We start from the raw sequence: 17,483 nt of genomic DNA, 5'->3' as shown, positions 1-17,483 counted from the left end.
ACAAAAGTGAGCCTCTCTGCTTTTAAGGATGCAGTCCCTCTATGTGAAATGCTCACCCACCCTCCCCTTTGTGCTCCTGAGACAATATACATATACCCTTCCAGTCTCACACCAAACAGCATTCCCCTGGAAGGATTTAGCTGATACTCCCTCTACCCTCACCCAGCAAATAACTGAAAATTCCCACCTCTATGCTTTCATAGCACTTACAAAAATCTCTAATAAAATACTCATAATAAATTAAATATTTTACCAATTTTTCAAATATCTGTCACCAGTATATAACTATAATGGAATAAATATGGGCTTTGGGGTCAGATTTGGTATCAAACCCTAGCTACATAACTTATTAGCTGTGTGGCATCAGAAAAGCTATGTTACGAATCTGATCCCCAATTAGATCACTGAAAAATAGGGGGTGGGGGGTTGAATGGAAATAATATAAATAATCTATCTTCCAGAAGCCCTGATATTTAATGAGAACTCAATGTTTACTTTGCTCTCCCTGCTAGACCAGTGGTTCTCAACCATGGCTGATTTGCACCTACGGGGACATTTGGCAACGACTGGAGATACTTCGGATTGTCAGGAGCAGACAGGTGCTACTGGCCAGGGATGCTGCTAAACATCCTACAACGCACAGGACAGTCCCCAGGAAAAACTGGTCCAAAATGTCAACAGTGCCAAGGCTGAGAACCCTGTGCCAGAATATGATAGCAGTATATTCATTTTTATATCCCCACTACGCTGTGCTTGACAGTGCAGGTGCTCAAGGAATCTTTGCTGAAAGAATAAATGAGAGACCGAGATACACAAGACACTGCCCCTGCCTCTAAGATACTATTCCTGCTCACCACAATCTATTAATCAAGTGAAAAGAAAAGATGAAAAAAATCCAATACTCCATAAAGCGTTCAAGAGTGATGTGCACACTGCATACAGAATAGGGAACAATCAACTAAAGAAAGACACACAAGAAATGACTTATGAGTGGGGAATTAAAGGACGACTTTGAGTTTTCTAATAAGAGGGGACAGAGATCCGTGCATGGAGACACATTCAGAGGGTAGGGAGTGGAAGCCATAGCTGGTTAGGTTACTTAGAGCATGATTAAGAAGGGCCTTGTGTTCTGCCCTAAGGAGACAGACAATGTGGCCATAATAGTTGGTTCTAAATAGAAAAATGACATGATGGCAAAATGGTAAACAGCTAGACCCATGAAATGGCGAAAAATAGTGACCAGCCCATCAGCCTGGTAATTCTCTAAGAATCTGCCCCTCGAAGGCAAGCAAAGGACAGAGGGCCCTTTGACTAGAAGGTCCCTGAAGATCCATGCATACAACACGAAAGAAAAAGGAAAAAAGGAGAAATAACAGTCTATTTTTCCAAATGCTTTTAGAATGAACAACAATAACAATCATATCACAAATTAATGAATTCCTATATAGATTTGCAAAGCAAATTTTGTAATGTAGTCATTTAGCAAACCTTAATTTCCAAAGACTTGTGCTATTCTATTAGCCTAAAAAACTCAAAATTTAGAAGACGAACCCCTTAAAATATTGTAATGTAATGAACTCAGAACAGTCATATATTCAAAAATATAATGTCATACTTGTTTAAGAATAATTGCTTGCTTGCAGAATTTCTGTGCAATGTTTGCAACTTGCTGTATTTTGGCAGGAATAACAAAGCCAAGTGCAGAGAGCTGACGAACTTCTCTAAGAAGAATCACCAACCGATCTGAATAATGCACTCTTAATGATCCGTCGTTAGGATCCAATTCCATAATTCGACTATTAGCCTCGATACTACAAGATAAAATAACTTTTTAAAATTCATGTTCTCACTCTTTTGACAGACGAAAAACGCAACAGTTTTTACAACTTTTCTGTAAATATAAAATTAACTCAAAGTAAAAAAAATTTTAATTATAGTTTTCAAGCAATCTTATTTTCACATAGTATCACACAATTCAGATCTTGGTAATAAACTGCAATATCCAAAATACACCATCACATTAATATTTCAACCAAGCAGTTTTTGAAATCAGTAAAATCAATCTCTTAGCCTTCCACTCAGACTCAAAACTGGCATCATATTCACCATAAAGAGAAAAGGTTTCGGTTCATTTTCCAAAGGGTACCTTAGGTATTTCTTGAGTCAGCCTACTTGGTTATTTAATGTGTTTATTAAAGGATCAATGATAAAGAACATCAAAATGGTAGGAGGAGATATATTCAAATGTTTCATTCCTCTACTTTTGTTTCTCTAAGAGCTGTCCTTCGTGTTTCTTGCAAATGTTACAATAGCAATTTTTAAATCAGGGCACTCGAGTCAGCATGATTGTGAAAATACTGAGCTAAATTAATCAAGAAGTGGGGCGCCTGGGTGGCTCAGTCGTTAGGCGTCTGCCTTCGGCTCAGGTCACGATCCCGGGGTCCTGGGATCGAGCCCCGCATTGGGCTCCCTGCTCCGCGGGAAGCCTGCTTCTCCCTCTCCCTCTCCCCCTCCCCCTGCTTGTGTTCCCTCTCTCGCTGTTTCTCTCTCTGTCAAATAAATAAAATCTTTTTTAAAAAATTAATTAATTAATTAATTAATCAGTCAAGAGTATTATAGTTTCATGACTTCCCTTTCAGGGTCATGTTTACATAATGCTTATTCCTTCAAATCACTTTCACAATTAAGAAAACGTAGGTCTTAGAAAGTAAGCTCCTGAAAAGCAAAGAACAAAACTATCCCACCCATCTATCAACACATATAATAAAGCAGAATAAAAAACAGGTACTTCAAAGTGGCTTAGAATAATGATGTAGCCTCAACGTTCCTATAACAGAACAGATAGCCTGTCAGAAAAAAATTTTTTTAAAGATTTTATTTATTTATTTGAGAGAGAGAATGAGAGAGAGAGAGAGTGCACGAGCGAGCATGAGAGGGGGTTGGGTCAGAGGGAGAAGCAGACTCCCTGCAGAAAATTTTAATGGTGATTTTCTTTGCCTTTATTTGAAACTAATCTTCAAAACTACTTTCTACATACCAGCATACCCTGAAATATATTTTAAAACATGCTGATTCTATGGAACAATAAAGGGTTTTGCCCAGGAAAAAAAAGCAGGAGTCCAAGTATTTCATTGCCAACTGGGAAACACTGGGTTGAACAGCATTCAACAGACTTCTTTAGAGAAGGTCTCAATCCCTTGGCATGCTGTCACAGAGTGGATCTCCACCAGAGCTGCAGTGATAGAAGTGTCAACATTTCCCAAAATTAGTTGACTAAAGAACTCTTCTTTTAGGTCTGGCGTATCTATCATATTTTAGGTTGACAGTAGGAGGGGAAAGAGTTCAATGGCATAAGGTTAGAATCATTACACCCCAGCACCTTTCGGTTCTTCTCTTCTTCCTCCACATCCAAAATGCAAGGTAAGGGAAAAAAACTATTTATTCAGTTTAAGAAGCTACCCCTTAAGGCCTAATTATTCTTTGTAGCAGTATAGGCAAAATAAACAGAATTTCATATTATGGACAAAGCAACAAAAGTTACTTTTTTGAAAAGTAACAAGTTTCTAAAAACTACAACATGACTAGTTTCTGAAAATACAGTAATATACTAAGGAAAGTTTACCTGACCAAAGAAACAATGGTTTTTCCAGATCATCCATTTTAAATGTGCATTAAAATAACTAGGTTAACCAATTAAATTAGGTTCAATATCGCTCAGTGTTTAGCAAACCCTTACCCTACGGTGGGCACCAAAGTAGTATTTCATGAAGAGATTACTTCCCACCTCAAGGAGCTTAAAATAATGAAATTTTATAGCTTACAGTGTGTGTGTATCCCTGTAAATAATATTAATGTAAAAAGGTAGAAAAACATATATGAATACCAACAGCAACACACCACAGGAGAGGAAAGCCTCATTCTAAAAGGAGAATCTGCAGACCTGACAAACACGCATGAGAAGCAAGGTGGGCAGTCGACTAACTCTATCTTCCAAGTTCCCAACCTTAATGACTTAAAAGTTGATAATAAAAAACTAACCAAAAAAAAATTTTTTTTTAATTTAATTTAATTTATTTATATGACAGGGAGAGACAGCGAGAGAGGGAACACAAGCAGGGGGAGTGGGAGAGAGAGACGCAGGCTCCCCACTGAGCAGGGAGCCCGACGCGGGGCTCGATCCCAGGACTCTGGGATCATGACCTGAGCCGAAGGCAGACGCCTAACGACTGAGCCACCCAGGTGGCAGTAAGTTTGGACAAAGGAGAGAACAGAGAAAACTCGGTTAATAGCATAAGAAACAAGATTCTTGCCCAGATGTCACTGTTTAGTGTATCTGTACTTACCACAAACCAGATCTGGAATCAGACAAACCAGACTGAATGTCTCGGGACCAATCATCAAATTGTTCTTGTTCATACAGTTTAAACTGGTCTAAGAGATCTTCAGCACTTCGATGGAAAGATCGGAATCCTGACAAGTCAGATAAAAGAGCCTCTGCAATCTTGATAGTATCATCCACCTTAAAAAGCCACATCACAAGAATATTACAAGAATATATTAATACTTACTACAAAATTGGCATAAAATGAACCACCTTCTCTGATGTGTGATTCAGAAATTACTTTCCCATCCACCTATAAACAGTAGGAGAGAAGATTTGCCAGCAAAGGTGAGAAGATCAACCCCCACTTTGCTTCTGACTTGTACAACTCAGAATAGCCAAACACAGATGTAACGCATACGAGGCCTAATCGGAAGGGTAAGACCCCCACGAACTCAGCGACGCTCCTACACATGTGCAGCAATAATGTGGTCCTTTGCTTAGTGCTCTGGTGAAGAGCTCACACATATCTGCCAATCTGAAGGGCAATTAGGGGAAAGAAATGTCTTTCTTCCACAACTGTACACAGAACATGATCTAGCACTTTGGAAAGCTGACTGACAAAATTGGGTAGAATATTTCAGAAAACAGAACATCAAAAACACAACCTTGAATAAGTAGAACTCTCCAACATAGACACTCTATGTCTGCTTGCTCTTAATCACAGACCATAACCAATGAACATCCATTATGTGAGTCAGATAGAAGACACTGTACATAAGAATCTTAGATCAATTTTGATAATACCAAAATATTAAAAGAGTAGCTGTTAAATCCATAAATTGCTGACCCTAATCTTAGGCAGTGTCATAATTACATTTCACCTTTCCTTTAATTTCCTTTCAACCTAGAATGATTTACCTACATAAACATACTTGCTGATAGAGTTTGCAACTACAAAGATTTTGCAGTGATAATCTCAAAGGATTAAAAAAAACCCTTTGAAAATATATAAAAGATGATTTCCTCTTCAATATTTTCTTAAGAAGGCACTTTACGTGGAACTGCACCTGAATGATAAAGGATGTGCTAGTTATCTCTACATAAAAAATGAGTGGACCATTCAAACCTCCTCTGTACGCTTTTTTAGAATTCTACACTTCACATGAAAATTAGATGGAAATGCCAAAGAAAGCAGAGAATTTTTTTTTCATTTTTTCACTAGAGTTCTAGAGTGCCTTCCATATTAATTTAGCACATTTTACAATTAGTGTTCTTCAACATCTATTAAAACTAATACCTTCAGTTCCAACTGGCGAACCCAAACTATATTATTAACAACTTCCGAAAGGTTTTTGCCAGAAAGCGGTCCAGATGCTTCACCAGGAACTCCTCGGCATCGATTCTCAAAGTCTAACCGAAAATCTGTAAAATTTAAATAAATCAAATAAATGATTATACACATTCAGTCAAGATTTCCTAAGTGCCTTCTGTGCACCAAGTACTAAGTGAAAGGTTGTGGACAGACAAATTCTAAGGCTTGGTTGTTTACCTTCAGGGACTTTACCATGTATCAAATGAGACAGAAGAAAATAACTAATTTTTAAAATCTGTAATTTATACCAAATATAGTAAATTAATCTTCAGCATATAATGTTATATAGTCCTAATCCTAAATGTTATACAAGAAAAAGTAACCTACAAAAATATTTTCTCAAGCAAACACTATAATGTCTCATAAACTTTTACCTTTAACTGAGTCCACAAGTCTTGCCAGTAAAGTTTCTCTTTCTAACATCAATTCTTTACTTATAATTGGACGCTTCACCAACTCTTTATATTTCAGAAATGCTTGAAGAAGCTAACATAAAATAAAAAAGTACATGTTCATCCTAAATCGATCAACTTGGTAAATACATAAATATCTCCCAAAACAGCTTAAGGGAAATAGTAAAAATAAAATATGTCAATATTTTACCTGCTGTGGACTATCCTGAATTTCTGAAATATAATTTTTCAACTTTCCTGCTATTTTTTGTTCCGCAGGTGCAATAATTTTTTCATATTGAGACACTGCAGCTTTCCATAAAGGCTAAACAAATTAATATTATTAGACTTTTAATATTTTCAATACTTGCCTTTGAGAAGAACAATACAAACAGGAAGTTATAAAGACAAAAACATATATATTCAACCTCAGTATATGGATTATACTGCACAGGATTCAGGCCAGTAAAAGGTTCAAATACTCGAGTCAGGCATATGATCTTCTCTTCACTGGTAGGTAAAAAATAAAGAAGCTTCTCATGAATTGTTCTAACAGCCAAAACCTAAAACATAAAATATTAAAACAAATTTATTTAAATTGATAAATCTGCACAAATAGGTCTAGAGTCTACATGTATTTGGCAAGAGTTTCTTTAAACTAGGTTCACTGAAATGAATACAACAAACCGTAATCTTGAGAATTACTACTCATCAATAGTCAAAGTGGTGCTCAAAGACGTCATTACATCACAACACTACTGTCAACTAATGTGTTCAAACCTGGTGAAAACACACAAAATCTAAATACAGTTAAGCTATGTTTAAAGTTCATTTAAGTAACGTTTTAGAGTCCTTAATTCAGTAAAAAGAACTTCTGATTTTCATTATTCTGCATTAAATTGCACCTCTAACAATGAAATAATATGTTAACAACCCTATTATGTATAACTTACAAATAGCTGGGAAACAAACTGTTGTATTTTGTATTTAAAACTTCCACCAAGAGTGGCACCTGCCTGACACAGTTGGTAGAGCAGGCGACACTTAATATCAGGGTCGTGAGTTCAAGCCCCATGTTGGGTGTACAGCCTACTTTAAAAAAAAAATGTGTATAGTTTAAATGAATAAAATGTGTGGTATTTCAATTTAAAAATAAATAAAATTTCCAACAATTAAAAGGCAATCAAAAAGGTTAAGTAAAAACACTCTAACCTTTCATTTGAGATGGAAAGAGGAGTATATACTATTGATTCTTTTCTTGCTAAAAACAAAAATACCAATGTAACAACCCTGTCTACTGAGAAGGCCTAAAAGCATTGATAACTAAGTTATCAATGGCAATATTTTCCCAACCAGATTGTTGCTGCTAAATACCATTTTCCACTAAAAGGAACCAGGCTCTTGAGAGAAATGACTAGTTCCAGGAGTGAGGCAGAAAATGTCCAAGATGGGCTGGTACATTTTGGGGGGTGGGGGGCTAAAAGTAAGGAAGTTGTCAAAAAATACTGGATTCATGTCAAAATAACACAAGAGCCAACTTAAATGGGCGTTCACTGCCCAAAGATGGAATAATTTGAGGATAATAACAATAACCATAATAGACTGAAACTCATAAAATATAAAAACTCATGGCTTCGTAATGATACTAACGAGAAAACATTTTATTAATTGCCTATGGAACTTACAATGAAACTAACTTATTGTTCACTGTTCTAACAAGTGATAAATCAAAGAAAAAAGGTAATTGTGTCTACTGCCATTCACAGTAACTAAAAAACTGATGACAAAAAGTTCTTCCGTCATTAAGAGAAACACAGAAAGAACAACAGAACTGGAGAATCTATGTCACAACTGCTCACGATCATCAGTGGCTGGTAAGTCACTTAGAAGAGTTGAAGGAAGAGCATCATAAGGAGAGCCAAGAGCAAACTGACCTCCCTGCCAGTAGGAAACTGAGGCTGTGTGTCTCCTGATGTATTGGGTAGGAATCACACAGCAGCACCTGTGAAGCAGCTGGATTCAAGTAAACTAACTATAAAGATTTTCTGAAACAATCAGGACAACTGAACATTGGTTAAATACAAAATGATACTAGGAAAATATTGTCATTTTGTTGAGTGTGATGGTGGTACTGTGGTTGTTTTCAGGGTGTAAGTATACGATTTCTTGCCTTGGCTTTAAAAATACTCCAAAAAAAGGGAAGGTGGGAGACAAAGATGGAACAGAAACTGAGTAATGCCAGTGGCTGTTGAGATCAAGTGGCATATACACGGGCATTTGTTACACTATTTCACTTTTGTGCATGTTTCAAATTTTTCATAATGAAAAAGGTTTTAAAAAAAATCCCCAAGGAACTATGAGCACAAAGGGGGAAAAGTCAGCTTTGCAATCTTTGCATATTCTCATCTTGCTAGCCCCTCAAGCTAAATGCTTAAGTTCTATACTGAAACTTGTAACCTATGTAAATTAAACAGTTCTTCCATCAGTATTTCCACTGAGTACTCCCTGAAAAGCTGTCCCTGCTTCATAACAATTTCAATAGCCAAGGGAATGTCTGAGAACTTCTATACCAGGACGGGGAGCTGATTATCTTTTTCACAACAGAGGAGTACAAAACAGAAGTTCACAACTTACAAGGTGAACAGTCATACACCGAAGAAAAAGCAAGCAGGTGGAAACTAGCAGCTAGTTGGGCACCAGTCACATGACTGCCAAAAATTATCTCACATGAACTTTAATTCTTATTCTTTCCCCAAAACATAAATAACTCCTATCAGATGTGTACTACTTACTAATTATAAAATATATTCACAAACAGGTTTGAACCTCCTTCATACTTATGTCAAAGACCCAAGTAATCAAATGATACCTCTTCGAGGCGTGTGCCAAGTTTGTCAAGTGTTTCAGGGAAGTATTTCTCATTTTTCCATGGATGAGGGACATAGCGCTGCCACGCCTGACCTGTTAGGTGATTACAGGCGGCCACCCACTGTTCACAAATTGAAATACCAGCTTTCAGATTGTCTTTCACGAGATGATAAGGATCTTCCCACAGATTCAAAGTTCCCAACTTTTTCTGAACAAATCTTCCAAATGAACCACCTAATCAAAGAGAAAGCAAATTTTTTAATGGAAATGTGTTTTTACTGAATAATTACAGAATACATGCTTATGATAAAAATATACAAATTAGCAAACTAAGGATCTATGAAATACTATATGCATATCCTTAGGCTCAAAACATATTTTTCAAAACACATGCACATAATTTCTTTGTATTTTCACATCTTTCAAGGTATTATGTGCATCTCTCAAGTGCAAAAATACATATAATTTTTTCAAAAGGCTACACTACTGTATGGAGGTAGCATTATATAACCAATTCTCAATCGCTATTTGTCTCTACTCCTACATTACAAACAATGCAGCAATAACTATCCTTATACATATACCTTTATGTACTTGTCTAATATTTCCCAAGAATAATAAAGAGAATGGTATTTTCTAGGTCAAAAAGTATATGCACTTTAATACTAACAAGTAAACCAATACATACTAAAGACTTTTGAGACCGTTACAAAATAAAGTTTAAATTAATACATGTATAGGGACTAAAAATCTATGCAAATTTACTTGCATTAATGGTCAAAGAATTTGACACATATGATTTAAATTAACCAACTATATACAAATTTATATTTAAATAATCCGGTATGATTTGCTCTAAGCATTACTCTAAGCAACAATTATTACATTAAGGAGCATTTTCAGTAAGGGCTTGAAGGAAAAACTAGAAAAACAAAGTAGAACAGGCTTCCAAAGTTTCAAAAGTTTGCTTCTTTAACAGTACCTATGATATCTAAGAGATGTAACATTCGTGACTCAGGATAGTGATCATGTTCTGTTTGTCTCCACACATCATCTACAACATCCCGAGTGGTCTCCACCAAGTCAACCACCTCCAATAAGGAAAGACCATCCAAGTTATAAAATTCCTAAAACCAAAAGGCATTCATTTTTAAACATAATGATAACTGTACTTTCGTCAATAGAGTCAACTTGTTTCCAGACTTTTCAATTGCTACAATTCTAACACCTGCGATATCATTTCCTCTTCCTTTTTCTACCAGAGAATGTGTTACTTCTTTATGCAAATACCCTACAAGTTCCTTTACAAACATAAATTTCAGGAAAGCCAGAAGAAAACATAAGAATTGCAAAGTCCATTCATGTTTGCCCTTGACCTAATTTTCTTGAAGTCTGGATTCATTTCTCGCAGCTCCTGAAAGGAGGCGGTTCTAATGCCAGACAGACATTACCCACACTAGCTCCCGTATGTTGTCACTCATGGACTGCACTGCATGTTACCCGTAATGCAATCACAGCTCAAGGTTTGTGATTTTACATTCCATCATTATGACCAAAAAAAGTTTAAAACTTTTCAAACATTTCATTAAAATGATACTATTGAAATAATACTGGGAACAAATAAAAAATTACTATTTATTTATTTTGAAAAGAATAGACTTTTTTGTAACCATATTCAAAGTGGTTACATATTTAACCTCTAGGAATATTTCAAAGAATAATCAATCAAGTATAAAACTAAGACTTTTCATATTTGGGATTACTTCGAAATGCTAACTTGAATAAACTGAACATTCCTTCAAAAGAACATATTACCTCCGTGTAGATAAACCTCTGTTAGTACATTAGGCTTTTGCTTTTCCCTATGTACCTGCAGAAAAGCAATTATGTTTTTGAGAAAAATATTTACTAGAGATTAGAATCTAACTTTCTTAAAAGTTTCGGTTTTTAAGTTGTATGCACATTAAGTGCACACTTCAAGGAAACCCTGTTATGTATTAAGAATATTTTTTGTTTACAACCATCAAGTAATAATGTCAAAACAAAGGTAAATCTAATGAAAACTGAATCCTAAAGTACTTTTATCAAAAGTCTAAAACATAACTATATAGGAATCACATACTCTTGCAATTGTTTCAAATAATTCTTTAAAATAACTGGCTCTTTCTTTATTAATCTGTTTATTTCCACGATGAGCTTGTTCTACCCAAAACTGGAACTCATCACTTGGTGTTAGAATACCTGAAAAGGCGAGAAGGAAAAAAAGAAATATCAGTACAAAATGAAAAGCCAGAAAATTATCTGGTTCATTTGATTTTGCCTATTTCCTGTGCTCATGAAGATGTACGGAAAATCAGCCTTACAATTTCTATCAACAGAAAGTTCTTCCTTAAATCCACTAAGAACAACTAACAGTACACCAAATGTATACTTCACAGGTTTGTCGCTCAGTATGTTTCCCGTATGTTTTTGTATATCATCCGTCTCTACACGGTCAGTCTACACCTTCTACCTGGAAGGTTGCTTCTCCAACACAAGGCTTTCCATCACGATTCATGTTCGGGAATACCATCCAAATTAGAAATGATGACAATTTAATCAATCAATGCCCCCAATTTAATTTCAAAATATAAGCAAATTAAAATAATTTTTTGTTTCAATTTGTTTTTATATTTCCCAGTGAATTGGACAATTTCTAGTTGCTTAATCACATGCTGGAAAAGTGCACTGTTCTTTCTGGGTCTATGGTATTCAAAAAGCATCTGATTTACTGTTCAAAAAAGTATAAAACTGTATCCAATATTGTAAAATAATGATTAGTGTAGGTCATTCACTTCATATTAATTGTTCACATAAATAATATTTATAGCTAGAATAAAATTATAATTAGCTTCAGATAAAATGCATTTTTAAAATAAAAATCAATTATCTTTGCAAAGTAGACAATTAGGGTCAGTCCTCCTTATTCATGGATGCGGATTTATGAATTCATCCATTTCCTAACATTTATTTTGTAATCTAAAATCAATGCTTGCAATGCTTTCATGGTCATTCACAGACATGCACAGAGCAATGAAAAATTGGGAGTTGCCCCGCACACACGTTCCCAGGCTGAACAAGGTAACACTGCCTTTCTGTTTCCTATCTCCTACCATAAACAAGTATCCTTTCTGTAACCCATTCAGCTGGATGTTTTCCTCATTTTTTGTGCTTTTTATTGGTCATTTCTCTGTTTAAAATGGCTCCCAAGCATAGTGCTGAAGTGCTTCCAGTGTTGCCAAGGACAAGAACACTGTGATGTGACCTCCACAGAGAGGATACTTGTATCAGGGATGTTTCCTTCATGCATGAGTTACAGTGCTGCTGGCCATGAGGCCTATGTTAAGTAATCAACAATCTATATTAAAAAAGTATTAATTATATTAAAACAGAAACACATGTAAAATATTATATTAAAACAGAAACATACATAAAATAGGGTTACATGTTGAGAAGTCGATAAAAATGTTACAACCAGAGGCTCACAGGAACCTAACTGTTTTTCCCCTAGGACCAAGAGTTTAGTATTTACTAATTCAATATTCACAGTGAGTTTACAGAACATAACTACTGCAAATAATGAGAGACAACTATATTCTATGTCCATGAATTGCACATTGTTAAAGATTACATTTTCTTCCTCTCAAAATCCATGTACATCTATTCATTTAAAAGGCTGAAGCTCAGAGAAGATCCAAAAGTGTGGAAATAAATCTGTGAAAAAATATATTAATTTACTAAGGTACTAATAAGAAAACTGTTTTGACTTTCTTTCATTAAGCTACGGTTCTATACCTCGTGTATCATCTTCCTTAAATTTCAATTTTGATGAGTTAATGTCTGATCTTCGTAGAACTATACCCAAACCAGTTTCTAGTTCACTCAAAAGATTCTGAAGTTTGGGATCAAAGTTTCTGCTCCATTCCTGATCCTAAAGAAAAACAGACAAGAGCAAACATTGATCAAAAGTTTTCCAATCAAACTGGCTTCCTTAAAATACTGTTGAGAGAAAGAAGTCGAAATACACCTGTGTCACTCAAAGCCTGCCACTGCCCTCTGTCTCATAAGGGAGGAAAAAAAGGCCTTTCAACAGTTAAAACTTTATAAAATAATTTACTATATAGCAACTTAAGAGCTGATGTGGATTACATTTATCTCTTTCTCCCATTTCTCTATTTGTCCACAAAGCTGACTTTAATTTTTTTATAATTTTTATAACATTTAAAAAACAAATACTAATGATATTAACAGCAAATATTTATCTTTGTTTATAAAGACATTTATACAAATACCTAGCTTAAAAAAAAATGACCATACAGCTCCTTTAATTTACCTACCTTTAACAACATTGGTGCAAATATTTGCCGTACTGCTTGGTAAAGAGAATTTATAGGTGATTCTAACATAGATGAAACAAGAATGTTATTATGTAGATTCTGATCAGTAATTACTTCAGGTCGCAGCTTGAAAAACACCAGCACTTTATCTTTTGTGTCAGCAAAATCAATCTAAGTGATAAACAAATGATTTTTATGTTACTTTCATGAAACTATTTGAAAGAAATGTTCCCCTAAAACTGTTCTATTACTGTATTTTTTATCCCTTGGAAAAAATAGTTACTTTAAAATAATCACAGTATATTACAACCAATCTATCTCTGCTCCCTAAGAGCATCTGGGTTTTAAAATGTATCCCCACTTATAAGTGACTGTATCCTAAAGCTACTGTGACAAGTAGCTTATAAACAGAAAGTACTATATACATATTGTGGACATATACTGCTAACCACTCCACTCCAACCAGACTTAATACTACAGATCAAAGTTGTGTGCCCCAGGTACAAATTGATTAGTAGTATAGGTCGCCACTCTATTCCAAAAAGTCTAAATCAAGGACGTTGATTACCCTCTTACCTGAAACTAGCATTTTAAAAGGTGTTTAAGTCATATTTAAACTCAAAGCTACCAAAACAGACTTAAGTTGCCTATCTCTTAGGTTTATCTTTATTTATCTGAGTAAAAAAATTTTTCTTTAAAGTATTTGAGCATCAAACTTTTTCATTTAAGTTGTATAACTAGAATATTTAAAGTTGGAACTGGATGAGCTAAATTGGAAGTCACTAAAGCAACCATGTGTAAAATAGGTCAGTTCACAGTAATTAGTTCATTAGCTGAAAAATGTATTACCCAAAAGAAGTTTTTGCATTATGTATGCATTTTCACAGTTGCTCTCTTTTTCCAGAAAGAGAAGTATATGTATTAAAAAGCTTTCAAACAAGTTCACTGCTGTGCATGAAAACCCCTTATAGATGAGTGAGATTTCATGCTACTTTTCTTTTACCCTAATCATTATATTTTTTAGGCACAAGGAGGGAACTGGCATTTACTCAAACTCTGCATTTCTCAAACTGTCATTTGCATACACTAAAATTCTATCGCTAGTATGATCATTTTATTCCAATTACAAGCGAGAAAAACAAGCTACAGATACGTAGATTTGAAAAATTCACTCTTTAGATGTTAAATAGTACATACCCCTGTACTCTCTTCCTCCCACCTACCTGAAGAAAGAATATTCAGAAAATATACATTTTATCATTTGAAAACAGTAACCACAGTCACTGGCAAAGGCTCCCTGGCCATCAGTCAGGATGATGAGTTTTGTCCTAAGCAAAGTCAGAGCTAAAGCAAAGGATCGGTTGACTACAGCTGCTCCTCATTCCCAAGAAAAGGGAAACAGAACCAGCACTCCCAGCTGCCTCTCCTGCCAGTTTCCCTATCAGTGACAACTACGATTTTCCCTTAACTGACGCAATTTTGATAGCTATTAATTCAGAGTACAAAGATTTTATTTTTTGAGGCTGTAAAATAACTCTAACACCTACTGGGATCCATCAGGCATCAGCCTACCACAACCTGCTGCCTGTTTTTGTACAGCCCACAAGCTAGGTTTTTAAAAAATGAAAGAGGGGCGCCTGGCTGGCTCAGTCGAGAGAGCTTGCTATTCTTGATCTGGGGGTTGTGGGTTCGAGCCCCACGTTGGGTGTAGAGATTACTTAAAAATAAAATCTTTAAAAAAAAATCAAAATAACATTTCGTGACAAATAAAAATTACATGAAATTCAATTATCAGTGCCCATAAATAAAGTTTGGGTTTTTTTAAAGATTTTTTTATTTATTTATTTGACAGAGACAGCAAGAGCAGGAACACAAGCAGTGGGAGTGGGAGAGGGAGAAGCAGGCTTCCCGCCGAGGAGGGAGCCCGATGTGGGACTCGACCCCAGGACCCGGGGATCATGACCTGAGCCGAAGGCAGACGCTTAACTGACTGAGCCACCCAGGCACCCCCATAAATAAAGTTTATTAGAACACAATCATATTCATTTAAACATTATCTAGGACTGCTTCCATAACACAACAGCAGAGCTGTAGCTTCAACAGAGACCTTACCGCCTACAAAGCCTAAAATATGTATCATCTGGCCCATCACAGGAAAGGTTTGCCAACCTCTTTCCTAAAGCATAAACCAGATCGCATCTGTCTTGTTTAAGATCACCAATGGACTTTCTGTTTCAACCTAAATGGGGTCCAAGGTTCTAGATGATTAGTCCATGTTGTCATCTTCCACACTCTCCAGTCATCCATTAAACTTCTGCAATCGCTGATTTTTTTTGCCTGGCCCTTGAAATCTAAGTGAGACCAGCTCAGGGCCTTGGTGCTTATCTTCTGCTTAGAACACTCTTCCTCTAAATCTTCTGTCTGCCTACAGCTCATCAACCAAATCTCACTTCAAAGCTCACTAATCCAGACAGGTAGTCCCTCCCCTTCCATTTTAATGCACTTCCCCAGCCCACCCCCATCAGTACTTTAATATTACTCTATTTTGATTTTTTTTTTTTAAGATTTTTATTTAAGAGAGAGAGAGCACAAGCAGGGGGAGCAGCAGAGGGAGAGGCAGACTCCTCCCTACTGAGCAGGGAGCCTGATGCTGGACTTGATCCCAGGATTCTGGGATCATGACCTGAGCCGAAGTCAGTCACCCAACAGACTGAGACACCCAGGCTCCCTTCTATTTGGATCCTAACCGCACTTATCAATGTCCAAAATTATGTTACATTTATGTATCTGCATGCACACGTGTAGCCAATCTTTGTGCACTCAAACTCTACTCCTTGAAGACAATTTCTGCCGTACTCATAGCTTTATTGCAAGCACCCTGTACAGTGCCAGGCCCATCATAAGTACTCAATATTTATGAACTTATTAAATCATGTTGACCGTCAGACATCTACAGTACACAACAAAACACTTCAAGCATAACTCAAAGTCCGTAGTGTGGCATATGACTATATATTTTGCTGGGCTCTAGTAGCAACAGCATTAGCTTGAAAGAGTTACTGCTTCAGGACACCTGAAGCATGGGTGAAGTCAGGTGGCTCAGCCGGTTAAGCCTTTGGCTCAGGTGATGATCTCAGGGTTCTGGGACTGAGCCCCACATCGGGGGGTCCCTGCTCAGTGGGGAGTCTCCCGCTCCCTCTGCCCTTCACCCTGTTCTCATGCTCTCTCTCACTCTCAAAAAAAAAAAAAAGTTAGCACTTCCATTTTCAGTACCCAACCCAAGATACATTTTCAGCAATCCAAACCCTTCCTCATCCTGTTTTCCCTGGACTACACTCTATTTAAACTTTCAGCGGCATTTACCACAGTGTACCTTGATTTTGTAGTTTGTTGAGTGGTGTAGGTCACCTCAGGCCACTGGAGGCAGCTCTGGAAGGCAGAGGCAGAGACCCCCACTCTGAATTCTAGCACAGTTAGAGCAGTGGAGTGGCTAGCACTTGGGAGGGACCTTTGTGCCTTACTTCCTTCTTTTGTCATAAAATGGAAATAAAGACAATCCCTCTCTACAGTGTTGTGGGTAATGATGCATGAGCCCATGCGCACGAGGGGCGCACAGCAGTGCCTGACACTGTCTTCTAAACGCACGGAGCCTACTAGCAATGCCCTGCACGTGTTGAGTTCAAAATCAAAGTTTATTGAAGAGAATCAAATGACATCCAAGACTACAGGTTCCTAGTGAAGGGGGTGAAGGGATCGTGGAACAAGAATGCACTCCAGGTTTGCTGTGTGTGAAGCCTCTGCCGGACCCTCGGATCCTGGCCAACGGGAGAGGAAGACGTTTTAGAGCTGGTCTTTCCTGCATTTCCTGGGCCCTGCAATGCCTGAGGCCACTCCTCCGCGGATCACCCGCAGGCTTCCTCGCGTAAAAGCGGGGGCTGGAAACGGAACCGCTTCTTCAGCCCTCCCGCCCGTGCAGGCAGCAGCGCCCAGCGTCAGGGAGTCAATCACACTGCCCCCTCCACAAAGAATCCAAACTGTATTCTATCATCTCCTAAAAGATCCGAAGTCCTAACCAACCTTTCCCTCGAGGCCATTTAGGCTCAGCGCACACCCCAAAAAAGATACACGACAATTTGCCTCAAAGAACCTCA

General features: G+C 36.9%; 1 protein-coding gene across 1 annotated transcript in view; it reads right to left on the bottom strand.

Moving 5' to 3' along the window:
• DYNC2H1 (dynein cytoplasmic 2 heavy chain 1) overlaps window positions 1–17,483 on the bottom strand; it is a 317,720-nt gene that overhangs the window by 298,197 nt on the left and 2,040 nt on the right. Inside the window, 11 exon segments of the mRNA XM_035722795.1 lie at window positions 1,616–1,811; window positions 4,344–4,519; window positions 5,622–5,746; window positions 6,071–6,182; window positions 6,300–6,413; window positions 6,517–6,651; window positions 8,958–9,190; window positions 9,939–10,083; window positions 11,079–11,197; window positions 12,791–12,926; window positions 13,333–13,503. Of these exon segments, the coding sequence (XP_035578688.1) occupies window positions 1,616–1,811; window positions 4,344–4,519; window positions 5,622–5,746; window positions 6,071–6,182; window positions 6,300–6,413; window positions 6,517–6,651; window positions 8,958–9,190; window positions 9,939–10,083; window positions 11,079–11,197; window positions 12,791–12,926; window positions 13,333–13,503 (1,662 nt within the window).

Source organism: Zalophus californianus, chromosome 11 (assembly GCF_009762305.2).
Source record: "Zalophus californianus isolate mZalCal1 chromosome 11, mZalCal1.pri.v2, whole genome shotgun sequence".
Lineage (NCBI taxonomy): Eukaryota > Metazoa > Chordata > Mammalia > Carnivora > Otariidae > Zalophus > Zalophus californianus.
This window is presented reverse-complemented; position numbering and strand designations above follow the sequence as displayed.